General features: G+C 43.8%; 1 protein-coding gene across 1 annotated transcript in view; it reads left to right on the top strand.

Moving 5' to 3' along the window:
• Nucleotides 1–24,321, top strand: part of LOC126354755 (sensory neuron membrane protein 2-like) — a 354,832-nt gene that overhangs the window by 227,039 nt on the left and 103,472 nt on the right. Inside the window, exon 2 of the mRNA XM_050004636.1 lies at nt 854–1,011. Coding sequence (XP_049860593.1) covers nt 854–1,011 — 158 coding nt within the window. The remainder of the gene's footprint in view (nt 1–853; nt 1,012–24,321) is intronic.

Genomic DNA, 24,321 nt, shown 5'->3' with positions numbered 1-24,321 from the left:
CAGCGCCACAAATGCACCTGGTGGGCAAAATTGGAACTAATTTTTTCCCAGCGTAAATCGGTTCCGTATTACCACATTAACATATGTAGCAAGATTCGGTACCAAACGATAGTGACCGGTCACACTGGACCTCCGTGAGTAGGCGCACTTGGATTATAAACACCCAGTAGAACAGTGCAGGATGGGTGCGCGCTTTTGTGTGTGTGTGTGTGTGTGTGTGTGTGTGTGTGTGTGTGCGCGCGCATGTATGTTTTGAGAGACAGAGAGAGAGAGAGAGAGAGAGAGAGAGAGAGAGAGAGAGAGAGAATGAGAGAGAGAGAGAGAGAGAGGGAGAGAGAGTTGCAGTCAGTTCAGCTGTAAGATGTGTCAGCTGCCAAGAAGCGCTTTGTGCAAGTACAACTGTAACATTTTACTAGAACGAAATTTTCACTCTGTAGCAAAGTGTGTCCTGATATGAAACTTCCTGGCAGATTAAAACTCGAACAGGCACCTTTACCTTTCTCGGGCAAGTGATCCTCCGACTGAGCCACCCAAGCGTGACTCACGACCTGTCCTCACTGCTTTAATTCTTCCAGCACATCGTCTCCTACCTTTAAAACTTCACAGAAGCTTGCAGTGCAGTTGTGGGACTGATCAGCTACTATTGAGCCTGTTGTTCAGTTGTTCAGTAGTGTACTGGACACCTGTGTTCGTGTGTGTTCCAGGCATGAGCCTGTTGTTCAGTTGTTCAGTTGTGTACTGGACACCTGTGTTCGTGTGTGTTCCAGGCAGTGTAGGTGCAGGACAGGTCAGCTGCCATGGAGCACCAGCTGGTGTGTAATGTACTGAACGCCTGTGTTGTTGTGTGTTGCAGGCGGTTCAGCTTCACGACGGTTCACCTGCCATGGAGCGCTTTGTGCAGCTGCCGCAGCCGCTGCTGTATAAGGTGTACCTCTTCAACGTCACCAACCCAGACGAAGTGGAACAGGGTGCCAAACCAGTCCTGCAGCAAGTCGGACCCTACGTTTACGAGTGAGTACCCTCCATCTAGGTACACGTAGACGTATCTGCACGTAAATATTCTACCTCACAAAAATCCAAGCACTTGGAAGAAATAGTCGAATCTCGGTGTAACTTCGTACATGTGGACACCATCCGCGCACGTGCAAATGTTGACGCGGACCGGCACGAATACCTATCTTGTGCCAACCTCTTCATCTCAAAGTAGCTGTTGCAATCTACATCCTCAATTATTTGCTGGATGTATTCCAATGTCTTTCTTCCCCTACAGTTTTTACCCTCTACAGCTCCCTCTAGTACCATGGAAGTCATTCCCTGATGTCTTAACAGATATCCTATCATCCTGTCGGTCCTTTTGGTAACTGTTTTACATATATTCCTTTCCTCACCGATTCTGCAGAGAAACTCCTCATTCCGTACCTTATCAGTCCACCTGATTTTCAACATTCTTCAGCACCACATCTCAAATGTTTCCGTTCTATTCTGTTCCGTTTTTCCCAAGGTCTATGTTTCACCACCATACAATGCTATGTTCCAAACGTATATTCTCAGAAATTTTCGCCTCAAATTAATTTCAGTGTTTGATTCTAGGAGATACCCATTTGCCAATGCTTTTGATGTACTCCTTGCTGCGTCCGCCGTGGTTTATTTTGCTGCCTAGACAGCAGAATTCCTTGGCTTGGTCTACTTGCTGATCCTCAATTTCGATTTTCAGTTTCTCGCTATTCTCATTTCTACTACTTCTCATTACTTCCGTTTCTCTTCGTACACTGTTCTCATTAGACGGTCCATTCCATGCAGCAGATCCTGTAATTATTTTTCACTTTCACTGAGGATGGCAGTGTCATCAGGGAATCTTATCACTGACACCCCTTCACCCTAAATTTTAATCCCGCACTTGAATCTTCCTTTTATTTCCCTCATTGCTTCTTCGATGTATACATTGAACACTAGGGGCAATAGTGAACATGCCTATCTCACATCTTTTATAATCCGAGCACTTTGTTCTTGTTCAAAAATGGCTCTGAGCACTATGGGACTTAACATCTTAGGTCATAAGTCCCCTAGAACTTAGAACTACTTAAACCTAACTCACCTAAGGACATCACACACACCGATGCCCGAGGCAGGATTCGAACCTGTGACCGTAGCAGGCCCGCGGTTCCGGACTGCAGCGCCAGAACCGCACGGCTACCGCGGCCGGCTTTGTTCTTGGTCTTCCACTCTTATTGTACGCTCTAGGTTCTTGTACGCATTGTATATTTCCCATTTTCCCCTATAACTTAACCAAGTTTTTTTCCAGAATTTCGAACATCTTGCATCATTTGACATTGTTGTACGCGTTTTCCAGGTCGACAAATCCTATGAATGTGCCTTTGTTTTTCCACAGTCTCGCTTCCAATGCCAACCGCAACGTCAGAACTACCTCTCCGTGCCTTTACCTTTCTTAACGCTGCACTGGTCGTCATCTAGCAGATCCTCAATTTTCTTTACCATTCTTTGTATATTACTCTTCTCAGCAACTTGGATGCATGAAGTGTCAAGCTGCATGTGCAATAATTCTCGCACTTGATGGCCCTTGTAGTCTTGGTAATTGTGTGGATGATGTTTTTCAGAAAGTCTGATCGCACATCGCCAGTGTAATAGATTCTACACACCAACTCGAATAGTTGCTTGGTTGCCATTCCCCCCCCCCCCCCCCCCCCTATGATTTTACGAATTCTGCCTTATTTGATTTAATGTCTTCCGGAGCTGTTCCAGAGATTATAGTATTATGTTCGCCATTCACTGATCACCTGATGCGCGGTGGACTCTTGGAAAAAAATGCCACTGCATGTGCGTTAAAATTTGTGGTTCAAACACGATGGCACGCCGCCTCATTGTTCACGTGTGGTCCGAGGTCACGTGGACCAACGATTTGGGAACAGCGAATAGCTCGTGGTGGCCCTATTGTTTGACCTGCACGTTCTCCCGACTTGAACTCGCTAGACTGCAGCCTGCATGGTGTCATGCAATCCTTGATTTACGAGACCTCTGTGGCATCCGAGGGAAACCTATTGGTGCGGGTAATGGCTGCGGCTGATTCTTGATGGAACAGTGATTGGCGATCGTGTGCGCCAGAACATGGAACAGATGTAGAAAATCTGTTTCGACGTCGATGGTTGCCACATCGAACCCTGCTGGTTATGTGGGCCCAGACGACAAGTATTTAGAGAGCAACGAGTATTATGGTATTTTGCGTGTAGCAGGAGAACAGTACGTTTCCGGAGATGAGTTCCTGTGGTAATCTTAAGAGTCTTGGTGGCCTCTAGAGCTCCTTACAGTTTGTAAATGGCTCTGAGCACTATCGGACTTAACATCTGAGGTCATCAGTCCCCTAGACTTAGAACGAATTAAACCTAACTAACCTAAGGACGCCACACACATCCATGACCGAGGCAGGATTCGAACCTGCGACCGTAGCAGCAGCGCGGTTCTGGACTAAAGCGCCTAGGTCCGCTCGGTCACAGCCGCCTGCGCTGCAAGCTTGCCACTCTCATTACCTTCAATCAAAATCGTATTAAGTATTTCCAAATGCAACTTATCTGCCGTTTCTTTCTGATCGTACGAGAGACCTTAGGAAACGGTGAAACAAGATGCCCTATCTCAATAAAGGGAGGAAACAACCTGTTTACGTAGGTTACGTCTTACCCTTGTCTATCATGTGTGCAGTGCAGGACGATCGGGACTGTGTATTAGAAACTGTGATCTTAGATAGCACAACCGTGGAGTCCCTGTGATTCTGTCCCGCTACACGGAGACGTGTTGTAGATCACATATGCAAGAAAATCCATTAACTATACTACTGATTGTATTAAGCTTTCCCTTTATCTTTTGAAGGGAACAATTACAGTAAAGGATAATGTGTGAGATCAGGTGTAATATTTGTACAGCAATGAAAACATTTGCTTTCTGTTAGTGAGAAACAGAACAAGGGAGTCACGTATACTTGCTACTTCTGTGTGTGATTACCTCTCGGTTATTATTAGACAATGCGGTACACTGTCGACATTTAGGAAGAAAGAAGCTGCCTCTTCATCAGTATCTAGTATAACGAATGTATAGCGAGTGAATAAAGTAACAATAACTAAGCCACTGAAAATCTGTGTTTGCCTCTATTTAAAAGTAACTATTTATTATACAGCATACGTTTCGTTTAAAACATTCTCAGTGCTCTTGAATCAAAGATCGCTACAATTCTGGTTTGCTTATACGGCTAACAACATTCGGTTTCAACAGATACACTTCTTAATGCGCCTGGAAACACGAAACCTGCCTTACACCGCTTAAGGATCAGCAGTGCCAAGCTTCGGGGTTACAATACTGACAAAACCTTAATGAGGAAAGTCTTTGCCTTTGCTTGTTTCCTACACCGTCTGAATGAGAGAAGGGACGAAAAAAGCAGTCGTAAAAGCGCAACGTGAGTCATGGTGTTCTCTTCTGTTAGCGTACAGATACTAAGTACACTGCGACTGGACCTAGAAGGAATTACCTCCTATATGAAGTAAGAGGTCACCTTTAAATTCCAAGTATCGGATACCACAAAGAGTCCTAAGAAGCTGTAAGTCTGTATTCACACAAAAGTCAGAACTTTGCTGCTCTATGATGAACACCGGGAGAGTAGATAATATCTGTCATGAAGGGTCCCGAAACAAGTGCTAATATCAAAGTACAGACTTCTTCGTTTGTACAAAAAAGTATTGTCTAAAAGACCACACGAATTGGAGAAGCTAAAACATATTAAATAAAAAGATGTAAATTTTACTCCTGTCTTAAACTGTGCTGTTGTTATCATGAGTCAATGTATGAACGTATGTAATTAAGTAATTGTTGGTAAATGATTCGATATATAGCAACCCACAATCATTTGTCAAAGAAGAGATACAATATTTTTTTTTTTTGAGAGGGAGAGAGAGAGAGAGAAAGATTCTTCGTATTTATTTAACTCATTCTCGCTTGTTCTCCAGGAGGAGACAGATATTGGTATGTGAGTGGCTGTCTTGCAATTTCATTTTAAATGAATATATATTTGAGATAATTCCAAACGTGGTTATAATTGTTATAGTACCCTACAGATTTACCATACACGTTTTCCTCTATGTTGAATATTTTCTGTCCTAGGAAAAGATGTCTCAGAAAGCGTAACATGCACTGTTAGAAAGCCAGCAGACCAATCGCTTATCGTGTCACGCTGTTTGAGTATTTCATTTTAGTTGGTACGTGCGTCTTTAATGACTAAACCCGAAGTAGTGTCGATACCACTATTTGAAGTGGAAATTAACACTTGTCATGGCGAACCCACTTTGTGAACAATAGTACGTTCTGCAACACACACAGCCTGATAACAATTGACGATAAGCAAAAATACTTATTTTATATTTCAGAAGTTAATCACCACCAAACAGGTTAGTTAACCGTTAAATAATGAGACTTACATCTTCCTGTCGTTTTCGTGGAATGTCGTTTGAATGTCTAACCTTTACTCATGCACTGCATATCACTGAGCAAATTTAATTATCTCCATCATTTATATTTACTATTTATTGCCGAATGAAACATCACAAGACGTAATTGGTATGAAGCATTTCATTCTCTTCATGTAAGTCGATTGTGTTAAAACACTTCTAGAAGGTGCTCTATACGCCACCGTATCCTGAAAGAAATGCTGTATACAAATAGTAAGCCCTCTAGTATTACAGGTGATTTTAAAATATTTCTGTTTGCTGATGACACCAGCTTGGTAGCGTTGGCACTGTTTCGAATGGTACAATTCAAGACATAAGTTCATGGCTTGTAGAAAATAAACTAATGCTAAATCATAGTAAGACTCAGTTTTTACAGTTTGTAACACACAATTCAAAACAACCGACCTGAGCACTATGGGACTTAACATTTGTGGTCATCAGTCCCCTAGAACTTAGAACTACTTTAACCTAACTAACCTAAGGATATCACTACATCCATGCCCGAGGCAGGATTCGAACCTGCGACCGTAGCAGTCGCGCGGTTCCTGACTGAGCGCCAAGAACCGCTCGGCAACCGCGGCCGGCGCCCGACCTTCTAATTTCACGGAATGGGCACATGATTAGTGAGACTGAACAGTTCTAATTTCTAGGGGTTCAGATAGATAGTAAACTGCCGTGGACAGCCCACATTCAGGATCTTGTTCAAAACTTAATGCTGCCATTTTTACTATTCGAACAGTATCTGAAGTAATGATAATTCAACAGGAAAAATAGTCTACTTTGCTTATTTTCATTCGCTTATGATGTATGGTGTTATATTTTGGGCTTACTCTTTCCATTCTCAAAGAATAATTTTGGCTCAGAAATGGCCGGTTCGGGCTATATGTGGTGTCAGTTCGCGAACATCTTGTCGACCCCTGTTCATAAGTCTGGGTACTCTGACACTGGCTTCTCAATGCATATATTCTTTACTGTTGTCTCTTATTAACAACATCAGCTTATTCTCAAGAATTACCACCTTTCACTCAGTTAACACTAGGCAGAAATCAAATCTGCATTCGGATAGCACTTCCTTGAACCTTATGCAGAAAGTCGTGCAGTATACCGCTGCATCCATTTTCAGTGAGCTACCACAAGAATTGAAAAATCTTAGCAGTAATCGACGCGCTGTCAAAGTGAAACTGAAGAGTTTCCTCATGGGTCACTCCTTCTATTCTGTTGAGGAGTTCCTAGAAAAATTAAGCCGATTCCTGTATTATATTGTTGATTGCGTTTACATGAACGTATGGCTTCTCTTTGCTTGGGTTCGTGAACATTTTATTCTATCTGTTATTTCTTTTATTTTGTATTTTCATATACACGTTCCATGATCTTGGAGATTACTCCTCAGTTTGGTCCTAAGGAACTCGACGTGTAAAAAAATCGTTTACTGTGAGATACAGAAGCGCTCGAAGAGTTACTGAAGAATAGTACATAGTGCTTTATCGTGGACGGCATGTACATGTCACAAAATTACTTAAGTGGAAATGTCTCACACAGGTGGGGCACAAAGCAGATTTTCAGGAAGGGTATAAACGATCTATCAGACGTAGCGAGCAGCAGCCTGATGATGTCAGTGAAGACGCGGCAAGACGGTGAAGGGCACCAAAGCTATGTAGCTTCACCTATATAAATCTTAAAGTGGTTTACCTGATACAGTGGTACACTTTTCACAAAATTATGGTTTTCGCTGATGACAAGTACACTGTCTCATCAAAAGTAACCCAACAACCACATGTAACATGGCTGCAGCAGTTAGCAGGAATAGCTCGCGCAGGATACAGTGCCTATGTGCAGTGACCAGTTTAAAGCGCTGAGCGAGTTCATTCGTTTGTTTGGAAGGGAAGACCGATGAGTGTTTTCTGCCTTTTGGCTGCTCAGTGATGACAGAATCGAGACGCACACACTGCAACATTTCTCAATCGATTTCACGGAAAGTACCCAGTAAAAACTTTTCGTTCTTGCTTTACTTACTGCTTCATACATCAGGTTCATGACGATGTGCCCATCATTTCCTTAATGGTCGCAGTTATTGTGATATTTACGTGAAAGTAAGACAATGAGCGAAAATCGGAAAAGTGTGCAATGAAATTTAGAGATTTTGCGTTTGGTGCACACTGCACAGTATGCTGTGTACGAAATTTAGCTAACATGTTGAATTTTTCCTTAGACTTGGTTAGAGGTATCTATCTGCCACCAAACTTGAGAAAATTGATATGATGTAGCACACTCATTTGCGATAGCGCCGCGCCAGCAATAAAGCCAGAGTGAAATATCCACAACATTCCTCACATTTCACAAACGGTTGCAGATATCGAAATGAGATTTTTGCAAATGATAGCACGAAAAGAGGAGAGTACTTCACCACATCATTATTATGCAAAACTTCATTATCTACTATGTTATTCCAATAGCTATAGACTTTTTCGATGAACAAATGTAATTTTTAAGGGCTATAAATGGCTGGTGAAATGCGAAATGACATGAGTTTTGGAACAACATATGTGTAGACATTACACTTTTTTTTGTACTGAGGATGTGCTTTATCATAAGCTATGGCTTTACTTTACCTCAGCTTCTCACTTAATAATCTTAATAAGCCACTGTTTCTTAATTCTCTCACAGTTGTGTCTGCACAGAATGTTAGTGCAGTGAGACAGTGCAAACACCGCTGTGTTTGGGGAAAAGAAGCAAATATTAACATAGCAATAAGAGACATGTGTAGCTTTAACCCAAACTTCGTGACTCGTGACGCTTCTCTGGAAGTTACAAATCACTGAATTCTTTTCAGATAACTAACGAAAGCAGAGGTGACATTAGATATTTTTGAACAGTCATCTACAAGTGTGGGCGTGGAGGGCTTCCACTCAATGTTTACAAAAAAATGGGAACGTAGGCTTCAGTTTGGAACGGCGCTTCCCCTCCGTCCCACGGCATTTCCCCTACAGCGCCCTGAGCGACCCCCCACCACTGTCTCTCTCCCCACGCTCCCCCAGCCGACTGCGCATCTGGCGGCCACTGCGTTTAGCCAGGATTATATTAAAGGATTTATATAGGACAGAGTAGCGTGACGAGATGCATCAAAGCAGCCTTCAAACTGAGGACCACAACACGGTAAGGACTGGCGAGATCAAACAACCTAATGTTACACACATACGTCAGTCATCTTTACGATAGTCGAGTGGTGTAATATGTGTGGAGAAACGCCGCTTACTTTCAGAATGAAGTGACGGAGTTCTCACTGCAGCAATGAGGACGCAATGCGAGAGATGTACTAATGCAGGCGACCTTGGAATCTGTAGACCTCGGGGAAAGTCCTAGCTAGCCTTAGTCAGCTTGTCGTGTCGTTTAACGCCTGCAGCGTGGGCAGTATGCCACTCTCTGCGACGTAACGCTCTCGCTACAAAGGCGCCGCCGTAACAGCGCGTTAAATGTGTCACCTGGGCGAGAGGTGGCACTGTTCAGAGTAAAGGCACCACACACGAGGTTGGAGCAGTGTTTCCCAACCTAGTTAGGTCAACCAAAATTTTTTAATTGCTAAAATACAAAACCGTTCTACAGCACGAAAAATCACACTTTTTTCCCACTAATAATTCGTTTTTGCCACCAAACGTTCGAGTTATTAGTCGGTTGGCACACATTACTGCAAAGATGTTATTCTGCACACTGGTGCGAACAGAAACAAAGCCACGAGTTTAATTTACCATCATGAAAAAACTAACGCCTGAAATGACATATATGAGGGTTGGCCACAAAGTAATGCACAGAACTTTTTTCTCAGGCGAAAACAATGTTACGAATGCGAAACGCGACCTATGTATTATTTGAAGTCTCCTGAGTGAGTGCGCCAACTGTAGTTGCAGCACGGTTTCAAAATAGAGTCTGAGGTGACATACTTTACAAGTAACGTGCCGTCATTGATTTTCTCACCGCAGAGAAAGAAACTGTGGGTAATATTCACAAACGCTTGTGCAAAGTCTATGCAGCATCTGTTGTCGACAGAAGTACAGTTAGTCTCTGGGTACTGAGGGTGATGTCATCAGAAGGCGGTTCGGTGGAGCTTCAAGATTTGCTGCGGTCTGGGAGACCATCCACGGCTGTCGCAACTGTCCTACACCCATCGGACTTGCACTTGTTTGGGCCATTAAAGGTTGCCTTTCTTCGAAGACATTTTGAGGATGATGAGGAGGTGATTGCACTGGCTCCGCCACCAGGACAAGGATTGGTACCGACATGGCATACACGCCCTTGTTTCGCTCTGAAGTAAGGCCATAGAACGGGATGAACATTACATGGAAAAATAGGGTGTGTAGATAAAACACCTTTCTTTCACGTGTGTAATTCTCATTATGTTCAATAAAGAACTGTTGAAGAAAAAAAAAAAGCGGTGCATACTTTGTGGGCAATCCCCATACAAAGTAATGCATTTACAGAATACTATGGAAGAAGGGAGTAGGGGACCAAAATAATTACCTGTGGAGTCGACTGATTGAGTATACAATACAGGATCAAATTTATTTATCAAATTGCACAATAGCGACCTCAAGTATAAATAGCATATTTAGTACAACGTAATGATTGGGTGTTACTATAAGAATGACTAACAAGACAAAACTACGAAAAACCGAACTGCTGTAGCAAATCTTGTCAAAAAACAGTATCCAATCTTTCACTTCTCTAATATAGTTTTTGATGATCAATGGTAACAGGATGTTAAGGCTAGGATCTTTAAAAACAACAAATCGAAAATCCAACATCATTACTTTTATAATACCATAATACAGTTATCTTCGTTTATCCCCTAAATGGAACAAACTATAATCACGGAACACACCGGTATTTCGATCCAGGTTAGAGTCGCGTATATGAACACCATTTACAGAAATCTACAAAGAATACAAAACGATGCTTCCCTTCTGTTGCAGCACACCGAAGGTGCATCCGCACATAGTACTCAGACATTGGTTTCGTTAACCTGCAACAGGCATGTGTTACACACTCGAAACAAGAGCATTTGATCAAAACTAAACTCTGTCCGAAAAAGCCTCGGAAGGCACAACGGTACCGCCGGCCGCCGTGTCATCTTCAACCCACTGGCGTCACTGGATGCGGATAAGGAGGGACACGCAGTTAGCACACCGCACTCCCGGCCGAATGTCAGTTTACGAGACCGAAGCCGTTACTTCTCGATCAAGTAGCTCATCAGTTTGCCTCACAAGAGCTGAGTGCACCCGCTTGCCAACAGCGCTCAGCAGACCGGATGGTCACCCATCCAAGTGCAAGCCCAGCCCGACAGCGCTTAACTCCGGCAATCTGACGAGAACCGGCGTTACCACTGCGGAAAGGCCGTTGGCGACAACATTTCGTAGCTTAACAGATATGCAGGAACCAGTAACGAGGTCAGTATCACCATACTCCTACGAAAACTATTAAAGACACATTTGTCTATTACTCTGGTGCCTCGTAAGGATGCGTTGCTGTTCCTTTTAAAATACCGCTGTCACAGTGCAAAGTACTGACCTCTATTGGATTGAGAACCTTGTCTTCGAACCACAAATAGTACTCGGTATTTCACTGTAGAGAGGACGTAACAAACGCCGTGAATAGTTCCAAGACGCTTATTCAGTAAACTCTCAACACAGGCACCGTGCAATCATACCTTAATCCAAACGTCAGTTTCGTGCGTGTTAAAACGCCCCAAAATGCAGCTATCACGTTTTCCCACCGTGCCCTGGTACTTCTGCAGTAACACTGAAAGAGCAGGTATCCGAGCACTGCACTCGTTCCAGGTCGGTTCCCTCGGCCCACCGGCCGCCCCCGGCTGACCCCACTGCAGACAACAGCCACCTGTTTCTCCGCCGACCACCGCACCAGACAACCTCCCAGAACTCAAAAATGGTTTAAATGGCTCTGAGCACTATGGGAATTAACTCCTAAGATAATCATTCCCCTAGGACTTAGAACTACTTAAACCTACCTAACCTAAGGACCTCACAACATCCATGCCCGAGGCAGGATTCGAAGCTGAGACCGTAGCGGTCGCGCGGTTCCAGACTGTAGCACCTAGAACCGCTCGGCCATCCCGGCCGGCCTCCCAAAACTCGCCAGCCCGAAGCTAGGTTATTGTGCCTTGATGCGACTATCGATAAGTGGAGACGTGGCACAATAGGATACTCAGATAAGCTACTTATACTGAGACGGATGCATAGAAATTGCAGCAGAATTATGAGACAGGAGAGCAGCCACTGGCAAGAGTAAAATTGGCAAACTGAGTGTCAGTAACCCCGCCCCCACCCAACATTCTTTAACGAGTCGAAATCTCGTGTGTAAAAGAGCTCCAAACTTATGATTATTTTACAAATGAGCTTTGTTTGGAAGTCTCTAAGTGCCACTATTATCAAAACGTCAATGAGAATAGTCTGCTAATCCTCCATGCAGCTCATTGTTTATGATGTCGTATCTCCTGAACTATGTGTCGTACAATGACATAATTGTAAAGTCATCAGATGATCAAAACGACTTGCAAAATGATTTAGATAAGGTATCTGTATGGTGCGAAAAGTGACGAATGACCCTGAATAAAGAGAAGTGTGAAGTTATTCACATGAGTAGTAAAAGAAATCAGATAAATTTCGATTACGCGATAAGTCACAAAACTCTGAGGCCTCTAAATTCAACTACATACTTAGCCATTACAACTACAAATAACCTAAATTGGAACAATCACATAGATAATATTGTGGTTAGAGCAAACCAAAGACTGGGATTCACTCGCAGAACCCTTGTAAGATGCAACAGGTCTACCAAAGAGACTGCTTACATTGCGCTTCTCCGCCCTATACTGGAGTATTGCTGTGCGGTGTGGGATCCGCATTACGTGGGACTGACGGATGACATCGAAAAAGTACAAAGAAGGGCAGCTCGTCTTGTATTATCTCGAAATAGGGGAGATAGTGTCACAGACATGATGCTTGAATTGGAGTGTCAATGACTAAAACAGGCGTTTTTCGTTCCGACTGGACCTTCTCATGAAATTTCAATCACCAGTTTTCTCCTCCGATTGCAAAAACATTCTGTTGCCACCCACCTACATAGGGAGAAATGATCATCACGATAAAGTAAGAGAAATCAGGGCTCGCACAGAAAAATTCAAGTGCTCCTTTTTCCCGCGTGCCGTTTGAGAGTGGAACGGTAGAGAGACATCATGGACGTGGTTCAATGAACCCTCTGCCAGGCGCTTTATTGTGAGTAGCAGAGTAATCACGTAGATGTAGGTACATTCAGTGATAGACACTTAAGGGCCAAAGGAACTGCTACACCTGCCTAATATCGTGTAGGGCCATCGCGAGCACGCAGAAATACCGGAACACGACGTGGCATGGATTCGACTAATGTCTGACGTAGTGCTGGAGGCAAGCGACACCATGAATGCCGCAGGGTTGTCCATAAATCCGTAAGAGTACGAGGGGGTGGAGAAATCTTCTGAACAGCACGTTCCAAGGCATCCAACAAATGCTCAATAATGTTCATGTCTGAGGAGTCTGGTGGCCAGCGGAAGTGTTTGAACTCAGAAGAGTGTTTCTGGAGCCACTCTGTAGAAATTCTGGAAGTGTGGGGTATCGCATTGTCCTGCTGGAATTGTCCAAGTCGGTTGGAATGCGCAATGCACATGAATTGATGCAGGTGTTCAGGCAGGATGCTGACGTACATGTCAACTGTGAAAGTCGTATGTACACGTATCAGAAGTCCCATATGAATCCAAGTGCATACGTCCTACACAGTTGCAGAACGTTCACCAGCTTGAACAGTCCCTGCTGACATGCAGGGTCCATGGATTCATGAAGTTTTCTCCATAACCGTACACGTCCATCTGCTCGACACAATTTTAAACGAGACACGTCCGACCAGGCAACATATTTCCAGTCATCAACAGTCCAATGTCGGTGTTGACGGGCCCAGACCAGGCGCAAAGCTTTGTGTCGTGCAGTCAACAAGAATACAGCAGTGGGCCTTTGCCTCCGAAAGCCCATATCGATGATGTTTCGTTGAATGGTTCGCACGCTGACACTTATTGATGACCCAGCATTGAAATCTGCAGCAGTTTGTTGAAAGGTTGCACTTCTGTCACGTTGAACGATTCTCTTCAAACATGGTCGGTCCCGTTCTTGCAGGATCTTTTCCGGCCGCAGCGATGTCAGAAATGAAATAAAATGATCGTATGGCATTGTTGGCCGGGAGACCCCATCGGAGGAAGTTTGGCCGCCGAGTGCAAGCCTTATTTCAGTCGATGCCACTTCGGGCGGCTTGCTTGCCGGTGATGAGGATGAAATGATGATGAGGACAACACAGCACCACGTCCACGAGCGGAGAAAATGTACAAGCCGCCCGGGAGTCGAACCTGGGCTCGCTGCATGGGAGGCAAGCACGTTACCTCTCAGCTAAGCAGGCGGGCAGCGATCTCAGAGATTTGATGGCTTCTAATGGCTCTCAGCACTATGGGACTTAACATATGAGGTCATCAGTCTCCTAGAACTTAGAACTACTTAAACCTAACTAACCTAATGACATCACACACATCCATGCCCGAGGTAGGATTCGAACCTGCGACCGTAGCAGTCGCGCGGTTCGAAACTGAAGCGCCTAGAACCACTCGGACACCTCGGCCGGCGGAGATTTGATGTTTTACCTCCTTGCTGATATTCTCGGTACACTCGTGACCGACCGCAACGCCGTATCCTGCCTTCTTACATACCTCTGTACAATTTGTGCATAAACCAGATGGCAGTTATGAGTCGAGGGACATGAAAGGGAAGCGGTGGTTGGGAAGGGAGTGAGACAGGGTTGTAGTCTCTCCCCGATGTTATTCAATTTGTATATTGAGCAAGCAGTAAAGGAAACAAAAGAAAAATTTGGAGTAGGTATTAAAATCCATGGAGAAGAAATAAAAACTTTGAGGTTCGCCGATGACATCGTAATTCTGTCAGAGACAGCAAAGGACTTGGAAGAGCAGTTGAACGGAATGGATAGTGTCTTGAAAGGAGGATGTAAGATGAACATCAAGAAAAACAAAACTAGGATAATGGAATTTAGTCGAACTATGTCGGGTGATGCTGAGGGAATTAGATTAGGAAATGAGGCACTTAAAGTAGTAAAGGAATTTTGCTATTTGGGGAGCAAAATAACTGATGATGATCGAAGTAGAGAGGATATAAAATGTAGACCGACAATGGCAAGGAAAGCGTTTCTGAAGAAGATAAATTTGTTAACGTCGAGTATAGATTTAAGTGTCAGGAAGTCATTTCTGAAAGTATTTGTATGGAGTGTAGCCATGTATGGAAGTGAAACATGGACGATAAATATTTTGGACAAGAAGAGAATAGAAGCTTTCGAAATGTGGTGCTACAGAAGAATGCTGAAGATTAAATGGGTAGATCACATAACTAATGAGGAAATATTGAATAGTATTGGGGAGAAGAGAAGTTTGAGGCACAACTTGACCAGAAGAAGGGATCGGTTGGTAGAACATGTTCTGAAGCATCAAGGGATCACCAATTTAGTATTGGAGGACAGCGTGGAGGGTAAAAATCGTAGAGGGAGACCAAGAGATGAATACACTAAGCAGATTCAGAAGGATGTAGGTTGTGGTAAGTACAGGGAGATGAAAAAGCTTGCACAGGATAGAGTAGCATGGAGAGCTGCATCAAACCAGTCTCAGGACTGAAGACCACAACAACAACAACATACCTCTGTATTTGAATATGCATACCTTTACCAGTTTCTTTGGTGCGTCAGTGTCTGTGTACGTGTGCGGCGCAGCCTATGTCCGAACCAAGACGTAGATGAAGACATTACCAGCAGAATTAGGAAAAGTTGTGCAGTCTTCTAACAAATGCAATCCATTTGACAATTAGACTCTAAAAGCATGTCACCAACTTTCGGCTGCACTCTTATTATTATCTTACCGATGGCTATATATCCAAGTGACACATAGAAAATGTCAAAGTAGTCAACACACAAGCTGAGTGTTTGTCAGCAACAGCGCTAAGTCGAATTTCGGAGATTAGTTATCGCGTCCACGTGTCAGATGATCAAGTGCTGAGAAAAAATAGTCTACGCAGCGTGGACAAAATCGTTTCTGGAAGTTGACTGGAAGCTTGTTGGGGCACATTTACTCGTGAAAGATGGATGAATCCACGAATCAGCACTGCATTCGAAATCATCGGATGGATGGAGAGGCAGACGAAGGCCGTGCACTTCCCGAAAACGATTTTCTCGAAGGTTTACCAACGCGTCTATATCTACTTCTACATCTACGTGATTACTCTGCTATTCAAAATAAAGTGACTGGCAGAGGGTTCAATGAACCACCTTCATGCTGTATCTCTACCGTTCCACTCTCGAACGGCGCACGGGAAGAACGACTACTTAAATTTTTCTGTGCGAGCCCAGATTTCTCTTATTTTATCGTGATGATCCTTATGTAGGTGGGTGCCAACAGAATGTTTTCGCAATCGTAGGAGAAAACTGGTGATTGAAATTTCTTGAGAAGATCCCGTCGCAACGAAAAAAGCCTTTGTTTTAATGATTGCCACTCCAATACACGTATGATGTCTGTGACACTATCTCCCCTATTTTGCGATGCAAGAAACAAGCTGCCCTTCTTTGTACTTTTTCGATGTACTGATGCGGATCCCACACCGCACAGCAATACTCCAGAATAGGGCGGACAAGCGTGGTGTAAGCAGTTTCTTTATTAGACCAGTTGCACCTTGTAAATGTTCTGCCAATGAATCGCAGTCTTTAGTTTGCTCTACCCACAATATTATCTATGTGATCGTTCCAATTTAGGTTATTTGTAATTGTAATTCCTAAGTATTTAGCTGAATTTACAGCCTTCAGACATGTGTGCACATAACTTGGCAGCTGATCCAGTTTACTGGAACAAACTTGCTGCCTGATATGCTACTTAGCGTTGGAGGAACTAAATGTGATAAAGGAGTTATGAGGCTGACTACCTTAAGGATATGTAATTCACTGATGTAAAAAGTAGGTTATAAATTCTCGTTTGACCAGAATGCTATCTTGGATGGAGGGTCATTAACAGATGTAGAAGAAACTTCAGGCGCACCACAGGGAAGTTTGTTGGGTCCACTGCTGTTCATGGTGTATATTAATGATCTTGCGAACAATATTGATAGTAACCTCGAAATTTTCGCAGACGGTGCAGTTATTTACAAGGAAATACAGTCTGGATGAAGCTGTACAATATTCATTCAGACCTTGAAAGGTTGCAAAGTGGTGCAGTGATTGGCAGCTTACTTTAAATGTTCAAAAATATAGAATTGTGCACTTTACAAACAAGAAACAAAAGAAATAGCACCATATGAATATAATAGTAGTGAGTCACACTTGGAATCTGTGGACTCATACAAATACTTGGGTGGAACACTTATTAGTGACATGACGTGGAACGATCACATAGGTTCAGTCGTGGGTAAAGCAAGTAGTTGGTAGGACACTGGGGAAAGTGGTCAGTCTACAAAGGAGACTGCTTACAAATCACTCGCCCGACCCATCCTGGAATACTGCTGAAGTGTGTTGGATCCGCAGCAGATAGAATTGGCTGGGGTATTGAACGTATACAGAGAGTGGTGCGACCTGTTCTTGAGTACGGCTCGAGTGTTTGAGATCCGTACCAGGTCGGACTGAAGGAAGACATCGAAGCAATTCAGAGGCGAGCTGCTAGATTTGATACCGGCAAGTTCGAACAATCCATGAGTGTTACGGAGATGCTTCGGGAACTCAAATGGGAATCCCAGAAGGGAAGGCGGCTTTCTTTTCGTGAAACACTATTGAGAAAGTTTAGAGAAGCGGCATTTGAAGCTGACTGCCAAACGATTCTGCTCGGGCCAAGAGACATCACGCGTGAGGTCGACGGCGAAAAGATACGAGAAGTCAATGCACGAATGGAGGCGTATACATCTACATCTACATACATACTCCGCAAGCCACCTGACGGTGTGTGGCGGAGGGTACCCTGAGTACCTCTATCGGTTCTCCTTTCTATTCCAGTCTCGTATTGTTCGTGGTAAGAAGGATTGTCGGTATGCTTCTGTGTGGGCTTTAATCTCTCTGAGTTTATCCTCATGGTCTCTTCGCGAGATATACGTAGGGGGGAGCAATATAATGCTTGACTCTTCGGTGAAGGTATGTTCTCGAAACTTTAACTGAAGCCCGTACCGAGCTACTGAGCGTCTCTCCTGCAGAGTCTTCCACTGGAGTATATCTATCATCTCCGTAACGCTTTCTCGGTTACTAAATGATCCTGTAACGAAGCGCGCTGCTCTCCGTTGGATCTTCTCTATCTCTTCTATCAACCCTGTCTGGTACGGATCGCACACTGCTGAGCAGTATTCAAGCAGTGGGCGAACAAGCGTACTGTAACCTACTTCCTTTCTTTTCGGATTGCATTTCCTTAGGATTCTTCCAATGAATCTCAGTCCGGCATCTGCTTTACCGACGATCAATTTTATATGATCATTCCATTTTAAATCACTCCTAATGCGTACTCCCAGATTATTTATGGAATTAACTGCTTCCAGTTGCTGACCTGCTATTTTGTAGCTAAATGATAAGGGATCTTTCTTTCTATGTATTCGCAGCACATTACACTTGTCTACATTGAGATTCAGTTGCCATTCCCTGCACCATGCGTCAATTCGCTGCAGATCCTCGTCGTTTTTCCCTCGCTCCATTTGCGAGTGGAGCCGGACGGGAAATGACAAGTAGTGCTCCAGGGTACCCTCCGCCAAGCACCTTAAGTGGTTTGCGGAGTACCTTTGAAGATGTAGGTGTAGATGGCAGCACGAATGGCCACAGGCTTATTTGACCCACGGAGAATATCACTGAGATTCTGACAGAACTGAATTGGCAGAGTCTTGAAACTAGATGTAAACTCTCTCGAACAAACCTAGTTATAATGTTTGAAGAACCGGATTTAAGTGATGACTCTAGGAATGTACTACAATCCATCACTCATCGCTCCCACAGGGATCGTGAGGAGAAAATTTTATTAATTACAGCAGGAACAGAGGCATTCAAACAATCACTTTTCTCGGGTTCCATACGGGAACAGCACGGGAAAAAGCCCCAATAATCAGTAGGAGTGCGACGTACTCTCTGCCATTGTCTTCGTAATGCTTTGCAGAGTATAAATATAGATGCAGATGTAGATCATTCAGCATTACTACCCGCTTGCGAGTCTTACCAGCTATAATTAATACGGCAAATAGGGAAGATCCAGCGAGGAGAATTACAGATTCGGTTCGTAAAGGAGAGAGCGTTCTGAAGCTGGACATCAAACTCCAACGACAGATAGTACAAGTGAGCCGTGATGCCTCACGAAGGGGTTAAACGATCTCAATTACAAGAGTGTAGGTTCCAAGAAAAGCAGGAAATTGACTTTTACTAAAGTCCGTGTCCTCATGCACCATTAGCGAGTGAGACAATATATGTGACAATGATTGAGGAACTTGAAATACGATGCATCACCTACCGCAACTTCGCTTAAAGAGTGTTCATATAAATGTAGACTACTGACCATTAAAATTGCAACACCACGTAGATGACGTGCTAAAGACGCGAAATTTAACCGACAGGAAGAAGATGCTGTGATATGCAAATGATTAGCTTTTCAGAGCATTCACAAAAGGTTGGCGCCGGTGGCGACACCTGCAACGTGCTGACATGAGCAAAGTTTCCGACCGATTTCTTATACACAAACAGCAGTTGACCGGCGTTGCCTGGTGAAACGTTGTTGTGATGCCTCGTATAAGGAGGAGACTTTGATAAAGGTCGGATTGTATCCTGTCGCGATTGCGGTTTATCTTATCGCGACATTACTGCTCGCGTTGGTCGAGATCCAATGACTGTTAGCAAAATATGGAATTGGTGGGTTCAGGAGGGTAATACGGAACGCCGTGTTGGATCCCAACGGCCTCGTATCACTAGCAGTCGAGATGACAGGCATCTTATCCGCATGGCTGTAACGGATCATGCAGCCACGTCTCGATCCTTGAGTCAACAGATGGGGACGTTTGCAAGACAACAACCATCTGCACGAACAGTTCGACGACGTTTGCAGCAGCATGGACTATCAGCCCCGACCCTTGACGCTGCATCGCAGACAGGAGCGCCTGCGATGGTGTACTCAACGACCAACCTAGGTGCACGAATGGCAAAACGTCACTCTTTCGGATGAATCCAGGTTCTGTTTACAGCATCATGATGGTCACATACGTGTTTGGCGACATTGCGGTGAACGCACACTGAAAGCGTGCATTCGTCATCGCCATACTGGCGTATCACCGGGCGTGATGGTATGGGGTGCCATTGGTTACACGTCTCGGTCACCTCTTGTTCACATTGACGGCACTTTGACAGTGGACGTTTCATTTCCGTTATGTTACGACACGTGACTCTACCCTTCATTCGATCCCTGCGAAACCCTACATTTCAGCAGGATAATGCACGACCGCCTGTTGCAGGTCCTGTACGGGCCTTTCTGGATACAGAAAATGTTCGACTGCTGCTCTGGCCAGCACATTCTCCAGATCTCTCACCAGTTGAAAACGTCTGGTCAATGGTGGCCGAGCAACTGGCTCGTCACAATACGCCAGTCACTACTCTTGATGAACTGTGGTATCGTGTTGAAGCTGCATTGGCAGCTGCACCTCTACACGCCATCCAAGCTGTGTTTAACTCAATGTCCAGGCGTATCAAGGCCGTTATTACGGCCAGAGGTGGTTGTTCTGGGTACTGATTTCTCAGGATCTATGCACCCAAATTGCGTGAAAATGTAATCACAAGTCAGTTCTAGTGTAATATACTTTTCCATTGAATACCCGTTTATCATCTGCATTTCTACTTGGTGTAGCAATTTTAATGGCCAGTAGTGTAGATGTAGCTGCAGTTGAGACATGAATACTTACTGGAATTAAGAAAACATGGAAAGGAGGACCCACCAGTGCAACGTTCTTTTCACACAACCTGTTAATTAACAGTATATAAAAAATGGCTGAGCACTATGGGACTCAACTGCTGTGGTCATCAGTCCCCTAGAACTTAGAACTAATTAAACCTAACTAACCTAAGGACATCACACACATCCATGCCCGGGGCAGGATTCGATCCTGCGACCGCAGCAGTCGCACGATTCCGGACTGCGTGCCTGGAACCGCGAGACCACCGCGGCCGGCTAACAGTATATAACCATAATTTTTTTTCTTTTTTTTCTTCTTTTATAAATTGAATAAGCTTTTTAAGAGAAATCAAAACAGCAAACAATATTACAACAATTAGCAGCCCGCCCGGTATCGGGTGAAACAGCGGTGTTTACTAACGCGCTGGACACAGTTTCTTTTATTAAGTGCCCTTCTGCAACACATTTAAATTACATAATCACCACTGACGACAGGAGTGATTCAGTTACTCAAAACGGATGACGTAAGTTTTAATTTGAAAGCTGTATGTCGAATAGTTCGGGGTTAAGATGGGCGCCTGTGCAGATTAGCAAACGATATGACAATGATAAGGCTTACTTCAGTGCAACCAACCTCTTAATTTCAATCGGCAACCAAGGTGCGACAGGATCGCACCCCGTTCCTTTTGACAACCTTATTTTGATTCAAGCCCTAATGACAGTTGGCTGTTGATATTTTCAAAGTTAAACTGATTGTCAGTTATTAAGACAGCTCTGAAGGAACGTCTTAAAACATTGCTTGTGTACACTTGTTATAAGAGAACTCACTCGGCCGAACCACAAGCTTCAGCTAAAAATACACCAATCATGACCCGGTCTTTCAAAGACAGCAAGACAGCAACGCACAGCTTAGTACAACAGGTTGTTCGGATAATAACTAAAGGAATTACAATCAAAGAACTGAACCGGTTAACTTCCAAATCTAACCACAATACTCCGTTTGTTTAACGGCAACACGTGCCTTGGTACAATTGTTCTGGCTGTATTTTCGACCAGGAGCTGATTCATTAGTGCCGGCCGAAGTGGCCGTGCGGGTCTAGGCGCTACAGTCTGGAACCGCGCGACCGCTGCGGTCGCAGGCTCGAATCCTTCCTCGGGCATGGATGTGTGTGATGTCCTTAGGTTAGTTAGGTTTAAGTAGTTCTAAGTTATAGGGGACTGATGACATCAGAAGTTAAGTGCCATAGTACTCACAGCCATTTGAATCGGACACCCCTGTGTAATTCGGATGTCACGATGGATGGATCCGCCAGTATAAGAAGAGACGGCGAATGCAGTAACAGCAGATAGGGTCGATCAGGAGAGCTCAGTGATTTCGAACGTGGACCAGTCATTGAATGTCATCTGAGCAACAAATTCATCATAGTAATTTCAACCCTTCTAAAGATGCCATCTCGAATGCCGGTGATCAGCTTATGAAGTGGAAGCGTGAAGCAACAATCACAGATAAATCAAGACCAGAGAGATCTCATCTACTGACCGACAAGAGCCTTCGAGCATTGAGGAGGATGGTTGGAAAAAAACGCATGAAATCAACGAAAGGAATCATTCGAGATTTCCAGAGTGCTACTAGCAGTTCAGCTAACACAATGGTTGGTTGGTTTATTTGGGGGAGGGGACCAAACAGTGAGATCATCGGCCCAGTCGGATTAGGGAAGAACGGGAAGGAAGTAGGCCGTGTCCTTTCAAAGGAACAGCCCGACATTTGCTTGAAGCGATATAGGGAAATCACGGAAAACATAAATCAGGATAACGTGACGCGAGTTTGGCCCGTCGTCCTCCCAAACGCGACTCCAGTGTGCTAACCACTGCGCCACTTCGCTTGGTACTTGCACAATGAGTGTGCTTGTTGTTGTTGTGGTCTTCACTCCTGAGACTGGTTGAATGCAGCTCTCCATACTACTCTATCCTGCGCAAGCCTCTTCATCTCCAAGTACCTACTGCAACCTACATCCTTCTGGATCTGCTTACTGTATTCATCTCTTGGTCTCCCAGTAAGATTTTTACCTTCCACTCTTTCCTCCAATTCTAAATTGGCGATCCCTTGATACCTCAGAACGTGTCGTACCAAACGATCCAAGTCAAATTATGCCACAAATTCCTCTTCTCTCCAATTCTGTTCAGTACCTCCTCATTAGTTACGTGATCTACCCTTCTAATCTTCAGCATTCTTCTGTAGCACCACATTTCAAAAGCTTCTATTCTCTTCTTGCTACACTGTTTATCGTCCATGTTTCACTTCCGTGCATGGCTGCACTCCATACAGTACTTTCAGAAACGACTTCCTGACACTTAAATCTATAGTCGATGTTAATAAATTTCTCTTCTTCAGAGACGCTTTCCTTGCCATTGCCAGTCTACGTTTCAAGTCCTCTCTACTTCGACAGCCATCAATTATTTAGCTTCCCAAATAGCAAAACTCATGTACTACTTTAAGTGTCTCACTTCCTAATCTAATTCCTTCAGCATCACATTCGGTTATCCTCGATATCCTCGATTTGCTTTTGTTAATGTTCATTTTATATCCTTCTTTCAAGACACTGTCCACTGTGTTCAACTGCTCTTCCACGTCCTTTGCTGTCTCTGACAGAATTACAATGTGATCGGTAAACCTCAAAGTTTTTATTTCTTCTCTATGGAATTTAATTCCTATTCCAAATTTCTCTCTCGTTTCCTTCACTGCTTGCTCAATATACAGAGCTTAGCGAGTGTAGAGTCCCAAGGACAGAAAACCCCAATTAACAAACTTTGTGGATACTTAAAGTAGGGAAGTGAGTCATCTTGACAGAAACGGCATCTATTGACGATAAAATCTACACTGGTAGTATTTTGATTTATACCTATATATAATTCAAATACTGAGAGTAGCATACAAAGAGGGGAGATAAAAGGAAAGTATTATCATATATTCCTTATCAAAAACCTATAGAATAAATTCAAAATCATATGAACGAAGGTTAAATTCAGGAAAGTAATTCAAAGTCAAAGATAACATTTACCATGGAAGATAATTGTGGCCTCATCGAAAAGGGAATTCAACACGACTACAATGCAACTCGGATATGGAAATGTTCAGTTACTTAGTTGCTCTTGAGTTGCTCTAGTTGCGACAGTTGTCTGGATGCAAACGCTATTAGGTTCTTTCAGTTGTGGAAGTTTGATAATTCGTGAGATAGAGACTGAAGTATTGCTCAGTCATTCGACTGATGAAAATTAATCTTTACCGTTCTCAACGCAACGGTATTGTAAGACGAGTGTTAGGCTTGAATTGAGTGGTATTGGTTTATCGGACTTAGCTTCGTATTGATGAACAGTTACAAACCTTGCGAGCAATGAATCGCCCGCATCTCGTGGTCGTGCGGTAGCGTTCTCTCTTCCCACGCCCGAGTTCCCGGGTTCGATTCCCGGCGGGGTCAGGGATTTTCTCTGCCTCGTGATGGCTGGGTATTGTGTGATGTCCTTAAGTTAGTTAGGTTTAAGTAGTTCTAAGTTCTAGGGGACTGATGACCATAGATGTTAAGTCCCACAGTGCTCAGAGTCATTTGAATCATTTGAAGCAATGAATCAACGACAGAAAAACAATTCGTAGTCTTGAGAAGGACAGAATAAATCGAAGACACGAATTAAGACAAGTACTCTGATTAGTCAAAAGTTGAGAGTTAGCGTTACGATTACTGAACTGAACAGAAGTTAATCTTGAATGACATATCGGCGTGGTTGTGTTATAGGGACAAACAA

This window comes from Schistocerca gregaria, chromosome 3 (assembly GCF_023897955.1).
Source record: "Schistocerca gregaria isolate iqSchGreg1 chromosome 3, iqSchGreg1.2, whole genome shotgun sequence".
NCBI lineage: Eukaryota > Metazoa > Arthropoda > Insecta > Orthoptera > Acrididae > Schistocerca > Schistocerca gregaria.
The sequence above is the reverse complement of the archived record's forward strand: the minus strand, read 5'-3'. Positions and strand labels throughout refer to the sequence as shown.